The 23,451-nt window shown below is 52.3% G+C and overlaps 1 protein-coding gene across 1 annotated transcript; it reads left to right on the top strand.

Annotated features, from left to right (window-relative positions):
- Nucleotides 1-2,681: 2,681 nt before the first annotated feature.
- On the top strand, nt 2,682-22,465 carry EDN3 (endothelin 3). The gene is made up of 4 exons (XM_079945583.1): nt 2,682-3,416; nt 4,045-4,333; nt 20,784-20,957; nt 22,047-22,465. Exons 1-4 carry the CDS (start codon nt 3,365-3,367, stop codon nt 22,129-22,131), a joined length of 600 nt encoding a protein of 199 aa, XP_079801709.1. The 5' UTR covers nt 2,682-3,364; the 3' UTR covers nt 22,132-22,465.
- Nucleotides 22,466-23,451: the final 986 nt, after the last annotated feature.

Here is a 23,451-nt window from a genome sequence, read left to right as displayed (position 1 = left end):
ACTACAATGAGATACCCATTAGGATGGCTACTATTAAAAAAAAAAAAAAAAAAACCCAGAAGACAGCAAATGTTGGGGAGAGTACGAAAAAATTGGAACTCCTGTGCATTGTTAGTGGGAATCTAAGATGGTATAGCTACTGTGGAAAATGGTATGGTAGTTACTCAAAAAATTAAAAGTGGAATTACCTAATGACCCAGCAATTCTACCTCTGGGTATACACCCAAAAGAACTGAAAGCAGAGTCTCAAAGAGGTATTTGTACACTCATGTTCAAAGAAGCTTTATTCACGTTGGCTAAAACATGGAAGCAACCCAAGTGTCTATTAACAGATGCAGGGATAAGCAAAATGTAGTCTATCTATAGGATGGAATATTATTCAGCCTTAAAAGGGAAGGAAATCCTGACACATGGATGAATGTTGAAGACATTATATTACTGAAATAAGCCAGTCACAAAAGGACAAACACCGTATGATTCCACTTACATGAGGTACTTAGGGTAGTCAAAATCAGAGACAGATTGAAATAGAATGGTGGTGGCCAGGGGCCGGGGAGGGAAGGATGACGAGTTAATGTCTAACGGGTATAGCACTTCACTTTAACAAGATGAAAAGAGTTATGGAAATGGGTGTTAGTGATGGTTGCCCAACATTATGAGTGGATTTAATGCCACTGAACTGTACACTGAAAAACGGTGAAGATGGTAGATTTTACATGATACGCATGTTAGCACAACAACAACAAAAAAACGAGAAAAAATCCTAGCTAGATTCGGTGGCCTGCTCACGGCTCGAAGCACAAAAATGTTCGATTGTTAGAACGTTAAAGACACACCCAACTGGGCGCAGTCAGAAGGACTGAAGGAGTAGAAAAGGGGGGACCTTTCTCACCTGTGCGTGGCTGCCGCTGAGTGTCATGGCAGGGACACCTCCGTCACGGTCCTCAGGTTGCTGGAAGGACCAGTTGAAATTCTCACTCTTCTGACTCTCCAGCTGACCGTACTCTCCTTCTCTCAACTAGATTAGAAGACTCTGAGGACGGGCCGGTGCCGTGCTGGTATTCCGTAGCTACGCGTGCCTTGCAGGCTCATCCGGGTGGGGCAGGTTTTAGTCCAAGCTGTGGAAGGCAGCAGACTCAGAGTGGTCCAAGAGCTCTGACCTCTCCTGTGTCTGAATATACCAGGAAACTGCCCTCTACCCCTTTTCTCTTTCTAGCCGATGAGTATACCGTATTTTCTATTTCTCCAGCCATCCCCCAATCCAGGATTTTTTCATTTTGTAGGCGATGAATATTTTAAGTCCGAGGAGAGGGGCGATAACAAAGCGATCCAGGTTCTAGCCCGGCAGGAGCAGAAGGTGATTCTAGTCTTGGACTTTTCTAATTTTCAAAACATGCAACACAGAAAATGAGGAAGAGGCCCCTGTAAAGTATTTGTCCTGTTTGGTGACAAATGACCTTAAAAGATGTGATCTTTCCCTCTCCACACCTTGACTTAGACTCAGGGACTGGGTAGGATGGAAGGGGGCTGGAGGTGATGGAGAAGTTTTAGCCTCAGCTCAGTTCTGGGGACTCGGGTACCTTTCTAGTTACTACAGCTCTGTAACAAATTGCCCAACGCAGAGTGGGGTGCAGAACAGCCATTTCTTGTGCCCATGGGTTCTTGGGTCAGAATTCAGACAGGGCACAGAGCGGGGATGGCTAGTCCTCGGTTGGAAGTCTTCAAGGCTGGGGGCTCCAGTCACCTCAAGGCTCATTCATTCACACAGTGGTTGGCATGGGCTGTTGTCTGCGAGGCCTCAGTTTCTCTCTGTGGGCTTGCTTGGCCTTCCTCCCGGCATGGTAGCTGTGTCCAGAGGACCAGGATCCCAAGGGAGAGAGCCATGTGGGTGCTGTGCCACCTTTTATGACTTTGCCTCCAAAGGCACTCATGTCACTTCTGCTGCCTTCGATTTTTTCCAAGTGGGTCATTCAGGCTGAAGGGGAGTGGGGTGGTACTCGACTGTGTCTTTTGTGGGAGGAGTGTCAAAGGACTGGTGGACATGTTCAAGTCACCACAAGTACCCTGCGACATGAGGAGTGACTCCAGGGCCTCAGACCTGTTTATCTTCCTCTGTGTGGCCTGTGACTCCCTGCCCTGCCTGGGGTTTTCAGGGAACGCCAACTCCAATCCAGTCCAAGCTGATGGGGTAGGCAGTGGCCAAGAGGGAAGTGCCCGATGCCACCTGGAGCACTGCCTCTCTTTGCATCCTTCCCTCTGGTCGGGGAACTCTGGCCAGGGAGGGGCTCTAAGGGCTTCTTGGTGTGCTCAGAGGTCAGCAGTCCAGGGCGGAGTCCATGGGAAGCATTTATTCATTCATTATTTCATTCATCGACAAATCTTTCTTGAGTACTTCCTGTGCCCAGGCACAGTTCTCAGCAAAGGGGGTGTTTAACAAGGAAATTAACCGACCCTCTCTCCTGTGGTGCTCAGGGCAGGAGACCAGTCTCAAGTGAGCTAGGAGCGCCTCCGACACGTGGGGTGGGAAGACCACGACTGAGAGAGGAACCTGCTTGTCACCGAAGCCACCTCCCCAGTGCAGGGGACTGTGCGGAAGTCACGGACACCCCAGGACCGCTAGCTCCACTTCTTGGCTGACTTTGTCCCTGATTGCTGCCCAAACCCTCTGAGCTCTGAGCTCCCGGGAGAGGCGGGCAGACGCTGCCTGTGCCCGTGAGTCACGAGTGTAAAGTACGCCCAGGGCCTTGGCAGGCAGGTCTGTGCAAGGGTAAGGTGTCATTAGGTGAACGGTGAGAAATGCTGCTTTCCAGAGCCCCAGAGATAAAAGATAGGATTCAGGCGCAGCCTTTTCTCTCTCCCACTGAGCTGCGGTGGGAGCTGCAGGGTCCGGGCAGCGACGCGGCGGGGTGGGCGCGTGAGCGTGAGTGCGCGCGTGTGCGTGTGTATGCGAGTGTGTGCGCGCGTGGCCTTCCGGCAGCTGTCCCGGCCCCCACCCATCGCACCCGGCCCTGTGCCTGGCCGGCTCCCCCGCGCCTGCGAGGCGACCCCCGTGCGCCCCGGGTTCAAAGGCCCTGCGCGGCAGCTCCAGCCCCTCCGGGGGGCGGGGAGGCGAGGGGGGTGGTGCGGGAAGCAGAAGAGCCGGAGCCCACAGCCGGCCAGCCCTGCGCCGGGATGGGTAGCGCGCTCTGAAGTTCGAGACCGTCGCAGCCAACTCCTGGCCGCAGCCCGGGACGCAGCCAGCCAGTGGTCGGCCTCGAAGACCGCCTAGCCGGAGGGCGAGGCCCGCCGTGCCCGGCACGAGCCCCCTTTCACGGCCACCGGCGTTCGTCCTCCGGCCCGGTGCTCCCGCGGCCGATCGGGGTTCATGGAGCTGCGGCTGTGGTTCCTTTTCGGGCTCGCAGTGACCTCTGCCGCAGGTAAGCGGGCGGGGCGGCGCGCGGCTCCTGGCGCGAGCGCACACAAAAGGACCCCGGGACGGGCGGGGCGGGGGGCGCGGGGAAGGGGGCACTGCTGGCAGAGGCCTCTGGCCCCGTCTCGCCACCCCTGCAGGCGCTCGGGGGGCGGGCTGGGGGGCAGAAGCTGAGGGCACGAACCCCCGGGGGCTCGGGAGGTTGCAGCCCACACGCAGACTGGAGACCCGGGGCGCGGGGCGGACTTTGTCGATATTTCGTGAAGTCGGGAACTTTTCCAAAAGTTTGCAAACGATTCCGAAACTGTGCAAAATGACTGCACAGTTTTCCGAAAGCCTGCACAATGCTTGCACGTTTTCAGCGGGCACAGATAGCTCGCGCGCTGCGCGGCGAGAAGAGCTCCCAAGCTTTTCACCAAGCGTGCACGCAACTTGCAAACTTTTCGGAAGCGGCGCGCCTAGCTTTGCACACTTTTCCGAACCTCGGGCGTAGCTTGGAGACTTAACAGAAAGTACCATTAGCTTGCAAACTTGGCAGAAGGTTTGGCTCCCCCTCCCCTGGGTTTTGGGGGATGGTGGGTGTCCGGGGCCTGCACCCTCGGCAACTCAGGAGCCCCTCAATCTGCCTTCTGCAGGATTGGTGCCTCGCCCCCAGCCTGGGGACGCTGGCAGGAGCGGCGAGCCCCGGGCCCCCTCTGCCGCCACATCGGAGGGGGACGCAGAGGAGACTGTGGCCACAACAGCAGTGCGCGGTCCAAGCCCCAGAAGCCCTGGGCAGGAGGAGAGACCTGGTCGGTTTGGGGAGCAGGCGGCCAAGGGGGGCCCCGTGCACCACCGAGCCCGGCGCTGTACATGTTTCACCTACAAGGACAAAGAGTGTGTCTACTATTGCCACCTGGACATCATCTGGATCAACACTCCTGAGTGAGTCAGCCCTGGGGGCGGGGGCTCCTGGGCCAGGCCCCTCTCTTCACACTCTGGGATGACCTGGTCCCATCGCAGCCTGGTCAGCCCAGAGCCCGCCTGGCACAGCCTTCAGCCCTTGCTAGGCTCTCCTGCCAGCCCAGGTCAGGTCTGCAGGTCAAGGGTGTGACCCCCATCCCCTCTGAGGGTCTGGCCCAGGAGAAACCCAACCCCAGAGTTTCTGATCCGGTGGAAGGGCGAGCCCTCCCTCTGAGTGAAATGAGCCGGCCAGAGGGATTAGACACCTGAGAAGTCCCTCTGGGAGGGAAGAAGCCCCGAAAGTTATCTCCTGCCCCAGGGGCTAAGTGGGCCTGGCCCCCCTTGCTGACCCTGCCAGCCTCCAAGGAGTTTCAGATTCCTTGAAATCAGCCCGCTCTCTAGGGAGCACAGGGGTGGGCTTGGCAGGACCTCGTGGAACCTGCCCCGTAGGGGTGAAATTCCATGGGCTCCAGGCTCCTTACCTCCTGTGGGGGCAAGCCCACGGGTCCTCCCCAGGCTGGCTTCTCCTGCCCACTGTCACCCCCTGCCCCGGACAGCTCCCCCTTGGCCCTTCCGGTCCCTAAGAACTCTCTTACTGCAGGACCGAGACAGTGACACCTGACTTAGTTGTGGGGTCTCCTTGCTGTAAAGCTCACTCTCTCCCGAGGCCGTGGGCAGCGACTCAGTTCAGGAACCCCTTCTGCAGAAACATCATCCTGCAAACTGCGAAGAGGGCTTGACCGTGCTCTGGTCACCAGCCTTTGGACTTTGCCTTCCTGGTCTCTACAGTCTGGGACTTGGACCAGATGGCTCTAGATGTCTCTAGGTATTCTTGGGGTCTCTTGGGCGTCCTGCTTGCACCTGACTAGGGGTTCTTAGCCTTCCTGGAGCCCTTGGCCCGCAAAGGCAACTTTGCCACTGTGTTTGGAGCCCCTTGATTCGGGTCTTTCAGGGGTTCCTTCATCCCGAGCCATCTAACCTCTGAGCACCCTGGGTGATATCTCGATGGGCCTCACATACCCACCTTGTTTCACTGACACCTCGAGGATGAAGTGCAAAAGAGGGTGAACCTGGGGGGCCGAATGTGTTTCAAACCAGGTCGTGAACCCTCTCAGTGCATCTGGGAGAGGTCTGGAAAGTCACCCTGTTGTCCAGCATGGCAAGCAGGGCTGGCTCCAGCGGGGAGCCTGGACACGTGCACAGGGCTCCAGGTCAGAAAGACCCTCATGGTTTAAAGCGTATTGTTGCCATCTTGAAATGCTTAATACTTTAAAAAAAAAAATCGAAGTATAGTTGACCTACAATATCGTGTTAGTTTCAGGTGTGCAGCACAGCGGTGGAAATGCTTAATACTCTTTGAAGCAAGGGCTCCACGTTTGCATTTTATCCCAGGTCCCCCAAAATGAAGCTGACCCTGATTGCAGAATTTGCCTGCCGGGCTGTGTCTGATCAGCTCCTGCACATACCGTCAGCCCACAGTAGGAAGGATGGGGCCAGGTCATAAAAGTGATGTGTGCTGGGGAGGGACCCTTGGACGGGCTGTCACTGATTGCCTTCTGTTCTCAGACAGTGATCAGGGTCACCTTCTCCTACTGTCCCCATCACCCTGACACTTGTCATTTCTGATGCTTATCTTCCTGGCATTGTCCTCTGACCAAATTACCTTCACAGAACCCAGGACTGAGGGCAGCCTTGGTAGGAATCCCAGACTGTGGGTCAAGAAGGAGAAAGAAGAAAGCTAAGCAAATTTGGGGCAGGGGGGCCTTTGCAGAGGAGAGGAGGGGACATTTGGAGACCACCTTAGTTCTCTGCCTGTTGCCAAGCCCTGAGCACTGGCTGCGGGAAGCGATTGTCGCAAAGCCCTGCGACCTGGTGCGAATCCTGTCTCCCAGTTCTGAGCTGTGGTGTAGGGCCCGAGATGAAGCCATGGGTCTGTGGCTTTTTCTAGCTAACTTGCTAACGTTCCCCTCACAGCTTGATTTACCTCTTCCCCTCTTCCCTGACCCTGATTCATTTTAAACACTAGGGGGAAAGGATTAAATATGGTGTTTGGGAGTTTCGTGAGCTACCCGGGGAAACAAAAAAAAATGACAATAGCCAGGCTTGAGCGTTTTGAAGTCAGACAAGCGACATAACTTTTATACGGAAGATGTTCCTGGATGGTCTTTCTCTGTCTTCCTTTCTTTTCCTCCTCCCTCCCTCCTTCCCTCTTTCTTCCCTTCCGTCCAAAAATTCTCTGTTGGTATATGGACAGGTCCACTGACAAACTTTAAAACATGTTGGATAAGATCGCGAAGTGAGGAAATGGGTTTTAGGGAACTTGGACCTTTGGAGAAATGGAAGCATCTGAAGAATGACTGGATTGAGCTAAACGGACGAGGGTAGCACACACCGAGGGCTTTTCCAGCCCCACCCCTTAGCTGTCACCCCTTCTTCTTTAGCAGACCCTCTTGCTGTCTCAAAACTTCCAGGGTGTGAGTTGCATCCCGTCCCCACCGCTGGCTATGCTGGGAACCCGCAGGGGTCTGGAGCCTCAGGCCTAAACAGAGAGTCTTGAACTTTGGGTGGTTTTCAGCTTCTGGTGTCTTTCCTTCTTCTGCCCTTCGGTCACATGGAGGCAGAGGCAAAAATCCGGCTGTATCTCGGAAGGATGCTTGCAAGGTTGCAGGCATTCTTGGAGAATGGTTGTTTTGGCTGCGTTTAAGGACCCAAAAGCTTCAGGAGGGATGCTGTAGTTACTGTATCTCACGTGGAAAGTGAAGGCTCGAGAGACCAGCTGCTCCCAGAGGTGTTTTCTGGGTGTGAGATCCAAGTTCTCTGGTTTCCCCACATCCTTCTGCACACTTGGTTCTTCCAGACCTGCGCTCGAATAGCACCCAGCACGTAGTAGATCCCAGTAACGCTGGTGACTTCCTGTGAGGCCCTTGTCTTTGTTGTCACTGAGGTTCTGTCTGCGGGTCTTTCTCCCACACATGAGGCGTTGCTGTCCCAGGGTGTGTGGGTGCTGCCGGAGGTCTCACATCCCTATAGACGTGTGCGGGAATGTGGATTTTCCCAGAGCTGTTGCCCATAACTTCCATTGTTTCTTCCAGAAGATCTGGGACCCCAAAGAGAAATGAACCAAGTGCATCCTGGGCACTGCCCTTCTCGCCCCTGGGGAGGCGGCGGAGATAGCAGCTCACCCACGGGACAAGGGATGCTCATGGCTCTCCTTGGCCACGTTAGGAAGCCCCGCCCCTACCCTCCCCCCAGCAGCCCCACTGTTGCCAGCAAAAACAAAAACAAAACTCCACACCAGAGAAAAACACATCCCGTCTTAAGGCCGTGGAAAATTTGCCGAGAAGAAGATAATAAGTAGAGAAGTAGGGACAAGCAGCCCACGTGCTTACATCCCTGTGCCCTCGGGGTTGTTTTCCATGAGAATACTTCAAAAACAGGAGTGTCCTGTGACATGGTGGGGGATTGTGTCTGTCAGGGTCTCCAGAGAGATGGAACTAATAGGACGTGTGTGTGTAGGTATCTATGTGTATGTAAACACACCACACACACACACACACACACACACACACACACACACACACACAGGAGCTGATGTTGCACTCTTCAGTCTGAGGCATCCTGGAGGCAGAATTCCCTCCCTGCTCAGGGCACCTCACTCCTCTCTGCCCTCTCCTTCACCTGATTGGATGAGGCCCGCCCCCGTTATGAAGGGTGATCTGCTTTACTCGACGTCTACTGATTTAAATGTTAATTGCCTCTAAAATATACCTTCCTAGCAACATCTAGACTGGCATTTGGTCACATATCTGGGTACCATGGTCCAGCCAAGTTGGCACATAAAAAATGAACCATCACAGAGCTCTCGGTGCTCATGGTACCCCATAGCAGGGCAGTCCCTCTGCACCTGCCACTGTGCACCTGGCTGTGGAGTGAAGCCACTCACTCTCAGATGGCCAGTGGAGTTAGCTGCAGGGCCCCCAGCAAGGAACCCTGCTCTGTTCCTCCCCACTTTTCTCCTGAGAATTGAGGGAAATTTCCATCTGTTAAATCCCTCCAAGGACATAATGAGGGAGGCATTGTGGTGCTGTGACAGTGACCATGTTTCCAAACAAAAATCCGAGCCACATGGGCTGACAAGTAGGAATGTATTTCTGGAAAGAGCAGTGCGGGATGTTTGGAATCATGGCTGTGGTGGAAAATCTGGGCTCTGTAATCTCGTGGGAAGACTCCAGACCCAGGAGCTCTGCCCTGTGTCCTGAATGTGACTCGTTGCATGGCCTGGGGGTGGTACCACCCTCTCCCTGTGCCCCTGGGTAAGTTGCAGACATCAGTGTGGCTCTAGGATGGTGACCTAACAAGATGATCAACCTGGCCACACTGACTCAGGAATGACATGTGTCTCCCCAGAGTGAAAATAATAATAGCAAAACATTTAAATTGTATTTCAATGTATTCTACCACAAAAAGGCAACAATTCCACAGACTCATCTTTGCCTCCTGTGTTGTTCAAGAGAAATATGCCAGCACGTTTCTAAGAAGGGACTTTTTTTTTTTTTTTTCCCTGTACGCGGGCCTCTCACTGTTGGGGCCTCTCCCATTGTGGAGCACAGGCTCCGGACGCGCAGGCTCAGCGGCCATGGCTCACGGGCCCAGCCGCTCCGCGGCACGTGGGATCCTCCCGGACCGGGGCACGAACCCGCGTCCCCTGCATCGGCAGGCGGACTCTTAACCACTGCGCCACCAGGGAAGCCCCAGAAGGGACATTTTAAATTTGAGAACATCCCAGAGGAATGGATGGATCTGGTTTGCAGCCTCCCACTGATGCGGGGCGGGCTGCCCGCCCACCATGTGATTTCGGAGACCCCAGTGACGGTCATGTGACCCGTGAGTCAGGACTGGGAGCATCGTTGCTGGAGATGCAGCTTTTGAGGCAGAAGGATAGTCTTTCTGAGCTACGTCATGACCATGTAGACGATGGTGATGATGGTGACAGTGGTCCACACTGATGTTGACCGTGGCTTCTGAGTAAAGATGTGTGAGGATGACATGAGAAAGCGTGAGGGGCGTTCTCAGCACAGTGTCTGGACTCTAGCAGACACTCAGTCCCTCAAAGACGTGACCACGCAGATAACTGTACAGCCCCTGGGGCTGCTTGACCCTTCCTGCCGCCGCACCTGCCGTATCCCAGTCTGTGACTGGAGAAGCCGGTGACTAGGTAGCTCGAGTCCTGCTGAGGTCAGCTTCCTTGGACCCTCCGACTGGGCTCGCGCTGCTTCCTGCAGTAAGGCTGAGGAGCCTGCCCCTGGATACCTCAGCTTTTCCCTACTCTATGGCCCTCGGTGCGCGGTCTATTAGCATCTGATTTGCATAAGGTTTACAGACCCTGGGAAAAGGTGTGTTTGGAGGACTGCTGATAAGTGGCTTGATAAGCGCTCTGGTGGCCAAAGGTTGTTACAGGCTTGATGAGATTTCTTTCTGCCCTTTCTGCCCCTCCTTTCTTGCGTGAGTCCTACCTACCTTGGTAAATAACTAGAATTTGGGGCAACAGGGCATGGTGTTCTCGGAAGGTGCTGCCCTGGGCTCCCTCTGCTAAATGGGGAGGTGGGTACAGTTGAAGCAGGGGAGAGGGAGGGGGTGTGGCATTTCAGGATAATTCGAATGATCTGTTTAGAACTTTTTTGTTAAACGATGAAATGTTAGTAAGGGTGAGTCCAGCAGCAGAGACACAACGCTTTGCAGCCGTTTCCCAGGCACCCAGCACCGCCGGGGACCTGAGTGTGCGCCACTAGGAAGGGATCCCAGGAAATAACTACGGAATCTGTTTACAAAAGTGGTAAATAAATAAGGACACATAAGAAAAGACTGTATCAGCCGGACTAAAAGTGATCTTGAACTCAGGGTTCTGAGTGATCGTGGTTTGACGCTCTGAGTTGTTTCCCTCCCGTGTAACCATCTCCCCCTTGGAAATCTAGTAGATGTTTCCATCCCAATTTTGAGTTTGGGTAGCCGTAGCTCAGAACATTTCACAGCAAGATGCGTCTTTCAAATTTGACGGCCTCGGGGCTAAATTTCAGAGTTTGTTGGCAAGGTCGGCTCACACAAGGTGACCTTCCGGTTGGGTTCACTTGGACTGAAAGTCCCCTTTTCTACCCCAGAGTGGCTGTGAGGAGGTGAGATATCCAGGGACAGAAATGGGTTCGTTGAAATGCAGCTGATCCTGACTGGATGAGAAAGAGGCTTGAGGCTGGAAGGCAGTTTGATTTGCCTCCAGAAAACTCCGTACAAAGAGGTCGTGACCCTGCATGACCCTGGAGGGAGAATTTAGATTTCTGCTAGATGAAAGGGGCATTGCAGCTAGGAACTTGGCCTTAAATGTGAAGGCAGATGAAAGGCTCTGACATCTCTGGTGCGGTATATTCCTGCAAGAATTTAAAACAAAGGAAGCTGGGGAGCAAACATTGCTTTCATTAAGGGGGTCCCACGGCTGGGTCGGAACTCACAGGGCTTTGTAGCGCCAGCTCTTCATCCCGCTCCGGATTGGCAGCATCTCAGCACGTCCAGTGGGGCTGCCTGGGGCCCCTTTCCTAGCTCCAGATATCCCCGTGCCACTGACGCTCAGCTTTGGAGCACATAACAAATAGATCAACTGTTTAAGAGGGAAATGACCCCATCTCATTCTAAGTCATGTTTCGGTGGAAACAGAGACCTCCTTAAAATGGGACACGCATGCGTGCGCACGCACGCACACACACACACAAACACACACACTTTCCCCCTATTTGGGATAGGAACCAATTGTATTTGGAAGGAAAATAAATCCGGGCAATGGCCACAGTGTAGATGAGCTGCCGGTCCAGACACAGTTCAGGGGGTTTCTAAAGCCCTGCTCCCCGGCTAAGTCTCCTAGGAATGGACAGCAGGCTAGGGCATCCCCTGGCCTTTCTCACGTGTCCCAGCTCAGAATCTCAGGAGAGCCAAGAGCTTTGGGAGAACTTGGCAATGTTCAGAGCCGTGGCGACACAGGTCTTCTCTTCTTTTATAGCCTCTCAGGGCTGACTTAGCAGGAGGCCTTAATAAACAGTAACACTAGAACAGGGCAGCCAGCGAACCCTGTGCCCGGCCCGGTAATTTAAAAAACAGAAACAGATTCACGCATCCATGAGAAAGCCTCGAAGGCTGATGTGGCCGACGTGTTGTGATCCTTTGTTGCTCGGTGATGGCACGAACAGCCCACAACTTGGGGAGCGGCCAGCAGCTTTGCCAAAAGTCAGAAGCAAGTTGGCAAGAGAGCAGAGGTGTCTGTAGCTTTTCTGGGTTTTTCTAAATCTGATTTCCGTGGGTTTCTTGCAGGGTGGAGAATAGGGTGAGACTTATGACCCACTCTTTCAGGTGCAAACTTGGAGATGTCAAAAAGCAAAATAAAACTTAACGCGATATTTTTAAAAAGTCAACATTAGTGCAAAAATCACTCGTCATAATCGACCAAATATCGACATTTTTAATAAAGACAGGATCTGACCCTGTGCTTGGTTCTTGTTTGGGGATAAAGCCTGTCTCTCTAGAGGGACTCAGGTCTTCTTAGTTTGAGGTCAGCAATCCAGTGATCAGAGCTGCCACAAGGATGCAAACAATTAGATTAGGAAGAAAACGAGTGTCTTTATTTTTGTTGCCATGGCGAGCATGTCTTCCTTCAGTAGGATTTTTCCATCCGTAAGATGAAGTCTCCTGAAAATTAGCAACGGTGTCTTCTCTTGCTTTCTGTGGGTTATTTAAAGGGATGTGTGATGGTGTCTGTATTTTGTTTTAATCCCTGTACAGATACCCCCCATTCTTAAAAAAATACCTGCTCCTTATTTCACCCCTTCTGTTTCCACTGCTGGGAACTATTTTGAGCCACATCTGTCTGCAGCTTTGCATAAAGTTATAATGAGGCCATGCCAGACAGACGTGGATTGCTCATGCCTACATTCGACCTGGAATTCGTTAGGGTCACTGGGGGTTGGGGAGAGAAACTCTAGCCTAACTCGTATGGACGCATTTGGGTTGTACCAGATGGAGGGGAAACCAGCTAATCTGTTGGATTCCATAGATGGCTTCATTCTCCAAATATTGCAGGCGTTTGTTGCCCTAACTTTTTTTTTTTTTTAAGCTGTCATTCTTGGAAATCCCACCCCACACACCGAACACAGAAGGATTTTTCTGCCGTTCTCCCTTGCTTTGACCACTGGTCATTCAGAGCCCCTGTGTCTGCATTAGGGGAGGAGGATGCCGTGTCCAGGGAGCTGATGGGATGAGACAGCCTGTGGCTTTGGGGTGATTTTTAAGCTCAGTTATGTGGCGGTAGGACATGGGAGAGTCCTACTCTTTGGGCCAAAGCTTTCTAAATACAGTTGGTGAGATCCTGGGAATCTCTCCGCTTGGGTGGGGTAGAGACCCCACATTTCATTGTGGTTTAATTGCTGGAGAGAAGGGCTGGGCCCTGCTCTAGGGTTTGTGCTGTTCGGAGACGCTCAAGTAACAGTGAGGGCATTCGGGAATCTCTCGATGGAATTTGGAGCTGGACGGACCTTCCGGAGAGCCAGTCATTTCATTTCTCAACCCCAGAGAGAAGCCAGTCACCTAGGGCCTCTCAGGGAGCTAGTCTTCAATTTGGGCCAGAAACCTGGGTCTGTCTGCCGAGGGCAGCCTCTGGTTTTGTCTCTGAGGCCTCATCCATCCGGGCAGCCTGGTTTCTTCCTCTTGTGTCTGTGGAAGTTACTATCAAGACATGGTTCTTCCATTTCTTGTGATCTAGAGACCATATTCTCTCTAGAAGAACCGCAAAGAGGGGCCGATTGAGGACAACGATAGTGAAGTCCAGTGACTCAGCCAGGAATTCTGTACAGTTGCAGGCTGGGCACGGCCTAGAAGAAACGGCCAATTGAGACCTCCTTCCCTCCCTCCTTTCTTCACGTAGCAGACCTTTGTTACCGAGATGCTGAGGTATTATTGGGCACCCGCTCTGAGCCAGGTACTGCCTGGGCTGCCCTGGGTGCCGAGGTGAACAGGCAGAGACCAGCTGTTACCAACCCCAGGGGACAAGAAGGAAGCCACACCTGCAGCACAGGTGAGGAACGCCCCCACGCCTTGGGTCCGATTGATGGAGAGTCACTGTTCTCTTTGAAAATGTATGTAATTCTGGTAAAATTCCCCAACAACCAAGTCCTGGATAAATTCGAAAGTCGTGGGTTGGTTTTTTGGGGGGTGGGGTGGGGGGAATGTCTTAAAAAAAATTAATCTCCAGCCCACAGCACGTTGCTCGCTCTTTTGATGTTTCTAATGCTCTGGGCCATTGGCTATTTCTGAGGCTGCAGGAGGACCTTCCCCAGTGCCGGGTGGTGGAGGAGCAATCCGCCTTGGGATCCTCCCCCTTAGAGATGCGGGGATTTTCTGCAGAAGTGAAGCTACAAACGGTCACTTCACTTTATGTTGTTCGTGAGCATGAAGCTTGGGGCGTATCCTTTAGAACCAGAAAGCGTGTGTGTGTGCTTCTGCTCGCATAACGAGGCCAACGAGGAGATGTGTTCTGGCTGTTTTCCTTCCTGGAGGTCGGAAGGGCACCCAGTGGTTGTCTGGCACAAGGCCTGTCCCAAGCAGACTTTCACAGGCGTTTGGTGAGTGGACAAGGAATCAAGTCACTGGAGGGTAAGCCTTGTGAGGTGGTCAGCCAAGTGTCTGGGGGCTGGGCCCTGAGCATTGTGGGGTCATCCGCTTGCTTCCACCCGCCCAAAGTGTGATCCAAACCGAACATTTCACAGTGGGCATACCTGGGAAGGAAGGATTCCAGCCAGCTCCGTTGGCTGGGTTTTGTCCTGATGCGGAACATATTCTTTTGTGCTTGTTTCCATGAAGAAAATCTCTACTTGTCCTTGTCAGCTGCAGAGACTCCGGGTCTTTCTATGAAACCCAAGAGATCATGGTTGCATCCATCCGGAGAAAGTGAGTTCCGGGGTCAGCTAGAGGTCGCTGGTCGCAAGCAACAGAAACCTAGTGCTGCTAACACAGCATAGGAGTTTCCTGGGAGGACACAGCGTGGCCCACAAACTGGGAGGGAGGGAGAAGCAGTACCAGGCTTAGAAAGGAGAGGTGCCAAGACGGGACTGGGGGTCCCAGTGGGGGCACAGTCGAACAGACAAGGCAGGACGGAGCCACCTGGCAAGTAGCAGCTTCAGAGTATTTTCTGACCGTGAATTGCTTTGCTCAGGTGTCTTGGGAGGGAGAGGGTGTGATGGGCCAGCTTGGGTCACCTGTTGAGTCCTGAGGCAGGGGAAGGTGAGACTGTCAGTCGACAGTCTCTGCAGGACCTCACACAGGGAGGGAGGGATAATTCCCCAGGGGAAAGATAAGAGATTGGATTCCAGGAGACAAAAACAGCCAGCGTTGATCCCAGGCTCTAGAGAATTGTGGGCTTTTAAGTCCTTCGAGAGGGGTGCTCCTGTCTCTGAGCTGGTGTTTCCCTCTTGCCTCTATGTCTTTGTGCAAAGTGGCAGTGGGCGGGGGGGGGGGGGGGGGTGGTCCACTAGATGCTTGTTGAAGTGAATGGACGCTTTTATAGACTTTGAATATTCAGCCACTTCCTGTAGTTACTTCATCCTGTCTTACTCTTAGACAGAGTTCTTAGCTAGCAGTTTTTTCTGGCTAAGGTTACAAAGACAGTCAGTGAAGTCGATCCACACTTTCTTCCTTGCCCAAGAAGATATTTTGAAGCTTGAGAGAACAAGTGAGTGGTGTCTTCTAAGGAAGGAATTTAATAAAATCTGAAATCAAGCCCTAGTTAGAAAGCATGTTGGAGTCTCGAAGTTGATTCTCTGGGGAGTGGGGGGGGGCAGTATCTAATGACTGCTGGTGCCTGGTAGCTGGGGCTGCTGCCCCTGCCTGTCTGCCTCCCCCTGAGAAACAGTTGTTCCCCTTCCTCTCGGCTGCAGGACTGGTCATCAGAGTCACGCCTTCTGTACGGTGCGTCCCAAAGGCGATCCTGTCCTTGCTTTCCCTTTCAGCAGGAAAAATGTGAACCAGAGCGTCAACTTCATGTTCTGACCGTGAAGTGAAAATGTTCTGTTCGTTGGGGAGACACTCCCTAGAACCTAGGCTTTTTGAATTGATAATGACAGCACCTTTATTTGTAAAAATAGTAGCAGGTGCTAATTTTGTCACCGTGGCACGTGACCTGTCTGGCTTTGCTTTATGGGACAAGCCGCTAGAGCAGGCCTTGTAAACTTACATGCCCCTGAGGGCTAGACAGGTGAGAGAAGCAAGCAAAGAAGGACAGATACAGGGACTGGGGCCAAACAGAGAGCTTGAGCCAGGCTCTGACAGTATCACTCAGCTCCAGACACCTGCTGCCATGTTAGAGCGTGGGGTTGGAGCGAGTATAACTTCCAGTTATACAAGAGAAGCTGGAAGTTGTGATGTTTATATGAAATTTTCAGATTAAAGAAAAACCACCCTCTTTTGATTGGATGAAGCCCACAAAAATGCCAATTTGCTAACCCCTGTACTAGATTAAAACTGTGTGTGTACAGGACCACTGGTCTGTCTCGTTCACGGATGTTCACCCACAGTCTAGTCCAGGGCCCGTACATTGAAAACCACTCCACAGGTATTTGTTGAGTGCTATTCAGCGTTGGGGGGGAGGATATGAAAACTGGGTTTTCAAGGACAATTCGGTAAACTTTCCTGAGAATTTAGAATTCGGCCAGTGAAGCTCCTTTTGCTGCTTCTAGCTGACCCTTGTGAATATCTGTTTCCCTCCTTTCACTTCAGGGACTGAAGCCAATTTTCCGATCAGAGAGGTGGAGATGGTTGGTTCATGTAGGAAAAGGCAACACTGAACTCAAAAACAGATTCTTAAAAGAAACATTCAACTTTCCTTATTTAAAAACTTCTTGTAGAAAGAAAGAAAGTTCTTCCAGTGTGACGATGCAGATGAACCATGAATACAGGAGATTTGGAAGTTTAGTATTTAACATTTATGTATGACACGTGGGAGAAAATGGTAAATGGTAAATATGACTCTGGTACCACCATCACTGATCAACTAATGAATGTTCTGACCACATACGCTGAGGACAATTTATTATACAAATACACACAATGCTAGACGTTGCCTATGTGAATGTTTTGGGGTGTTTTGTCTAAGAGCACTTGGACTCACCTTCTCATCTGCTTCTCTTTTGTTTGGAGCTCTGTGTTATAACTGGAACATTAACAGGTGGGAGAGCTGACTACTTTTACAAAGAATTGTGTTCTCTAAGCCCCACTGTAAAACACAGGCTAAACCACAGGTCAGATGGTGTGCTGGTCAAAGTTCTCAGCCGATTTAACTTCATTTTCCTGGTTCCATCATTAGGTCCTTCCAATTCACCGTTCAAGAAACATTCAAGAAATGATAAAGGTACCAAACCAACTAAAACACGAGTGCTTATTGGGTAGACAGTGTAGAATGATAGACCAGCCAAAAGGAAGCCTGGCAAAGAATGGCATTGCTGTGCCCTGCGACACTCTGGGTCCTTCTTACCTGTCTTTATTACTTAGGCACACATCTCAAACGCAGTCCTGGTAGATGGGGTTTTTCTGCCTGGTACAACTCACTTGAATTCCCAGACCAAAAAAGCAACAACAGCAGCCACGTTAATTCACCACTAGGAGCTCTTTGCTAAGCATTTTTCACGCAGTGCAGTGTATCATTCAGTCCGTCTGACAGCCCTTTCATAGATCAGGAAACTGTGGAGCGGGTGGAGTGCTCATCATGTAAGTGCTTTACAACATAATAACGGGATCACCAGGTAACCTTTCTCTGTGCTCTGTGTACCTTGCACATACCTGGGCGTATTGGGCTTGTCAGGTTTCCTTTACCTGTACTGTTTTCATACACCAGTAGCATGTGAACTCCTTAAGGCCTTTCTGCATCCTCGTCACAGTTAGACTAATACCAGGGAGATACAGGCAGACCTTGAAAATATTGTGGATTTGGTTCCAGACAGCCTCAACAAAGCGAAAAAGCAAGTCACACGAATTTTTTGGTTTCTAATGCATATTAAAGTTACGTTTACGCTATACTGCAGTCTGTTAGGTATGCAATAGCATTATGTCTAAAAAAATGTATATCCCTTAAAAAATACTTTATTGCTAAAAAATGCCAATCATCATCTGACAATGCAGGGTTGCCACAAAGCTTCAATTCGTAAAATCAGTAATATCTGTGAAGCGCAATAAAATGAGGTACGCCCAGATATAGTGGATGCTTGGCAGGTGTTGGTAATTCTTTGTAATGAATTTTGTGGTTGTTGAATGTTAGGTTGGAGAGAATCCAGTCTTATTGGACTAGTTTATCTCACAATCAACAACCAGTTGCTTAATTAATAGTCTTCATTTGCTCAGCCTTGTGCTGGGTCCACAGCAGGTGCAAAAGAAGTCACCCTTTCTTGTACTCTTGAGGAGCTGGTATCCACTCTTAGACCTAAAGACACCTAGGGGCTTCCCTGGTGGCACGCAGTGGTTAAGAATCTGCCTGCCAATGCGGGGGACATGGGTTCAAGCCCTGGTCCGGGAAGACCCCACATGCCACGGAGCAACTAAGCCCGTTGCGCCACAACTACCGAGCCTGCGCTCTAGAGCTCGCGAGCCACAACTACTGAAGCCCGCGCGCCTAGAGCCCGTGCTCCGCAATAAGAGAAGCCACCGCAACGAGAAGCCCGCACATCTCAACGAAGAGTAGCCCCTGCTCGCCACACCTAGAGAAAGCCTGCACGCAGCAATGAAGACCCAACGTGGCCAAAAGTAAATAAATAATTAATTTAAAAAATACATATATATAGAAAAAAGAAAGACACCTGCCCTGGTCCTGTGGCGTGGAGGGTACCTCTGACCCTCCTCTGGCCATATCTCCCACCCCACTGCAAGGAGTCTATGAGACTGAAAGCCATATACCCCTTCTTCTAGACCATGTTCCAGGTAGTCACCATCCTGGACTCCCTCTACTCAGATGTCCCTGAGCCCACTTCCAGGGTCTGATACCCACGGACAGAACAGGGCTCCAGCACATCTCCCAAGGCCTACAGGGTGGTCAAGGGACAGCTGCTTGTGGGATGGGGGGGTAGATGGAGCTCGGGCTGCATGTGGGATGGAGCAGGATGGAAGGTAATGTACCTTGTGCTGCCGTGTTCCGACATGGAACTCCAAGGAGCCCCAGAACCCTAAAACCAAGCTCCAACTTCCAAGGTGTTTTGAAGCTGAACTGTCTTATTTAAGCACTTATCAGATTAATTTAGAAACCTTTAAATTTTTGACCTATGGGAGGTGGGCCTTCACTGGACCCGGAACTCTTGATGGGGGTGGGCCATCTGTGGTCTGGACCATCTGTTAAGTCCTCTGGTTCATAGATGTTGTCATCCCCCACCGGCTTCCAGGTCCGCCAGCGGAGTGCACACCTTGAGCACCTGGGGCTGGGAGCAGGGGGTTCGCGCCTCCATAAGCATTCTTGGAAAGTTACAAGGGCTCATTTGCATACTAGCTCCTCCCACGAGGCTGCTGGGAAAGCGCTTAGCGGTTCTCTGTTACCAAATACCATGTCGCCTTGTTTCCTCACTAGAAACACTTCGTGCGTTTGCAAAGTTGAGTGGCTCTGCGCACACAGATGCCTGATCCACTGACAGCAATTTCAAAATTGCAGGTCTTGCTGTTGATGGAAAAATGGGAGCCGTGGTTGTTATTCCTTGTGTGTAATTTTCACCAAGAAATGGGGGTGTGGGTTCAATGTCAACACCTAGAGATTTCATGTGGCCCTGTTACTGGAAATCTATACCTTTAGCCAAATCCTGCCTCACCACAATGTCTGTATTGTTTTGCAACCTCACCCCCACCCCTATTTCCCATTCCTGAGAAAAGATGGGGTTTTAGCCAAGATTCAGCTCAGAAGGGGACTGGCCCCCGCTTCCTTTCTCCATCCTGTGAGCACAGACTGCTCAGTACTGGGCCTGCTTGGATCCAGGGAAGCCGTACAAGGCCATTTCTCAACTCCCTTGGGTGGGAGGGAATGGGGAGAGGGGAAAAGAGAAAGAGGGTGGGGTTATGGGGTTATGTTCTTAGCTCCAGTGTCCTGCCCAGCAGGGAGCAGGTCCGTTCCAAGCATTAGGTCACGATGGGGCACCCTCCCCCCCCACTTTGCCCTCACCACCCCAGAAAGGCTCCATGGCATGTGTTTCAAATTAAAGGAAATTCAATTTGATGCTATTTTGAAAACGCACAGAGAATGTCAGAGCCCCCTTTGAGGTGGATGATTGGTGAGACTCCATGGGGCTCAGGGAAGCCAAGGTGGTGGATCCTGGGAACTAGCAGGAAAACCAAGACTTATTGGAAAAGTAACTTTTGGCCACATGTGTTTCCTCTAGTTACTAGTAGTCTGTCCCCCAAACCCTGTTCAGTAGAGCTAATGAATTAAGCATATGCTTTTCACTTTTCCCCACTGAATTGCCTGGCAGTGGCCTCCCGTCCCTGGAGAGCAATGGTTTGGATGGACACGAGCATCAGAAACAGATGTAAACATTTATTGTTTCAAATGACACCATCACCCTCATCCCAGCTCCAACCGTAAATGAGATGGGTAAACAGTTTCATAAGAAGACTTTTCCCAAGGTCAGTTCTGTCCTCAGCTGAATCTCACAGGGCACAGAGGGTTCCCCTGACGTTTGTGGCTTTGAGGAAGCCGTGTTCGGGGGCCAGCATGTGTCTCTAATGGCCGTAATTGGATTTGTCCTATTCCAGTTAGTACAGACTGTAAACATGATGTGCGCACAGAAGAAATTCGGTGGCCAGCAGGGCGGGAGCCAGGGCCGGCCTTGGGCTGCGGGTCTGGAAGGTGTCTGACTGGTCTGGATGGCCAGGCTCAGGTGCCACTGGCTCAAGGATGAAAGCTGGGACCAGTGTTCAGGGCAGCGGGAATGTCAATGTCAGGGGTTTGAGTGCTGGAAGGAAAACCAGAACTGCCCTGGAAGGACCCGGGCTGGGAGGCGCGCTGGCCACAGTTGGGTCTTGAAAAGACTAAAAACGCATCCACCCGGCGTCTGCTCGCTCCCTCCGCAAGAGGGCTGGCTGCTGGGAGGGTGTAGAGAGGCCATCATCCATCTCCCCCAGGGCCTCCCCATCTTTCCATCCCGGCTGCCCCAGCCCACTGCCTGGGGAGTACGGGGTAGCGGGGATGACGGATTCACTCCAGAGGTTTCCCAAGGCCCAAGGTGCAGGGGAGGGTGTGGACACCAGTTCCTGGGACAGGACTGTACCACCTGCCTCATTCATACCCAGGCCCACCATCTCAGACGCCCTCACCAGCTCCATGAGCACAGAGGCTGGGGCGGTTCGTCCAGACGTGGCCCTGACCTTTCTCTGTCCTTTGCAGACGGACTGTGCCCTATGGGCTGTCCAACTACAGAGGCAGCTTCCGGGGCAGGAGGTCGGCCGGGACCTTTCCGCGGAGCTCACAGCCGTCGAAGGGGACGCCGCGCTGCGCCTGTGCGGAGAGCGAGGACGCCGCCTGCGTGCATTTCTGCACCTGGACCCCGGATGCCCGCGGGTACGACCCCCTCCCCGGACCCTGGCTGCCCGCGGGTATGAGCCCCCTCCCTGGCTTTCTGCATTTCCAGAGATCGGTTGCCCTGGGCCACGTGGGTGCAGCAGGGCTCTGCCTGTTCCACCCGATGCGGTCCTGCAGGCGGGGGTGGGTGAGTGTGGGGGCGGGCTGGGCGCAGAGGGTGCAGCAGCCCCGTCCCTTCAATGCCTTTCAAAACAAGGCCTTGAACGCGCCACGGCCATGTCTGGCCTCCAGACGTATTTCTTCTGAATTGCACAGCAATTTGCCAAAATTTGAATAAGTTGCCAACACTTTAAAATTGCAGAATCACCCCCCTCCTCAACAAATGCATATTTTACGCTTCTCCAAAAGTAGCAAATGGGACCATCTGGTCTCACCAGCCCACATCCCCTCTTGGCCGGATAGGCTGGAACCAAATAAGGACCACTCAGGTTCGAGTGGGACATGCAATGTCCATTCACCTGTGTCACTCATCATCTTACTTGGTGGCCCCCCAGGCCCCTGAGTTTGAGACCCTGTAGTCTGCTCTAACTGCTGGAGAGAAGCTTGTGAGTCAGTGTGGACTTGAATAAACAAGCAGACCCTAGGTGCGACCCGTGTAGCCACTTAAGCTGGTGTTTACTACCCATGCCCCTTGCTCCTCCTTTTCTTTACTTTGGGCCAAGACGCATCAGCCCCGCCAGGCAGAGCTGCCTCTTCCAAGAGCCATCGCTGGTGGGATGGGACCTCCAGGTGCTTCCTGAGCAAGTGAAACGCACAAGCAGGGGGGCTTCCTATGCAGCAGGTGCTGTGGTAGCCAGGGGCCCAGGATCTGCTGTCCAGAAGCGCCAACCACATTTTCCTTCCTGGCTCCTTAACATCTGATGAATAACTGAGTAGTGTGGGTGGAGGCTGGACTCTGGTAGGAATCCACTGACCGTGTGCTCAGCCTTCAGAAACTGTGCCTGAGATGCGGACCTGGGGGACCGCGCTCATGTTCGTGGGAAGAGGAAATCATTCCTAACTGGGTGCTGAAGAACCAGCCGTGTGGAAATGTGGGTTGATTCATTCAGACCAGCTCTCTCCCCACAGGAATTCAAGGACGGCACAAACACCTGACAAAGAAGCAGGAAAGCAGGCTGGCGGTGCTGCCGGGGGCGTGTGTCCGAGGAGGTGAAGCTGCTTTCTGAGTCGCTGCCGTATGGGGGGCACAGAGGACGTGCGGGGCGCATCTGGTCTGTGCGGGCCGACAGCGGTACACCGCGTGTGGTGGGCATCCACGGGCAATGGTGCTTTTGGTAGATTACCCTGGGGACAGAACAGCCTAAAGCTGTGGACAGCCTGCCCTGCGTCTTAGGAGCTGAGTCCTGAGCTCCCTGTAGCTTTTGAGCAGTGATGTCCAGCCCTGGATTTCACCAGGTCTGGACAAATCTCACCGATCGCTGCTTCCCGGAGCCCCTGCAGGCTTATCTATCGGTGCCCATGTTGCCCCTCTGCTCCCAGAACAACTGGTGGTCTCTACAAAAAGAATCATTTCTTCTTTTCAGCAGCTGATTCTGGACAGAGGTGAATTATAGCAGCTGGGCACCAGGCCCTCCGAGTCCTCCAGTTCATTTTAGGAATTTTTTTTTTTTTAAACCCACTTGTCTTTTTGTGTGATCCTGAGGGTTTCCTGCAGCGCAACTGGGTTTATCTGTCATTCAGTCGATCAGAAATCGGTATTACTGAGTTGCCTACACATCTGCAATGGGATGGTAATTGATGTTCATAGTAATGGCCTGGGGGGGGCGGCTTGGGGTCCTACAGGGTCTGATCAAGGGAGGATTAAACCCTGCTTAGTATCCGGGAGGCTTTCCAAATTGGTGGCAGATTGCTTTGAGCCGTCTGGAGAGGGTTCTGTCAGCATCCACAATGAAAATGCAGAGGAGAGGCAGAGACAGACCCCAGGAGAGCATGAATTAGGCCCCAGCTGGTCCCCACTTTGCCTCTTCTTCCTTTTTCTCCTCTTCCTCACCCCAAAACCAAACCCTTCTCAGCAAGGGAGGGACGTGATTAAAACCACCATCCATCGTGGCATTTATTCAATTCAGCAAAGATTTGTTGAGCACCTGTGATGTGCAGGGCACCGTCCCAGATGCTGGGGACACCACAGGGAATAAGGCAGAAGGTCAGCCTTCCCGGCACTTAAATAGTGGGGGAAAAAGATAGCAAACCAATACATTAAACATAGAATGGGGCATATGAAGGAGAGCAGGAAGCAGGCTGGGGGCAGGAAGTGTTGGGGGTGGTTGCAGCGTGGGTGGACAGGGGTGGTCTCACTGGCCAGGTGACATTGGCATAAAGAACTGGAGGAAGTGGGGAGGGGTGAGCCAGAGGGATGAGAGAGGGAAGGGGATGTCAGGCAGCGGAAGGGTAAGTGCAAAGGCCCTGTGGTAGGAATGTGCTGTGCTGGGTGTGTTCTAGGAAGGCAGCAGAGGCCAGCACAGAAAAAGCACTG

Source organism: Stenella coeruleoalba (assembly GCF_951394435.1).
Source record: "Stenella coeruleoalba genome assembly, chromosome: 15".
NCBI lineage: Eukaryota > Metazoa > Chordata > Mammalia > Artiodactyla > Delphinidae > Stenella > Stenella coeruleoalba.
The sequence above is the reverse complement of the archived record's forward strand: the minus strand, read 5'-3'. Positions and strand labels throughout refer to the sequence as shown.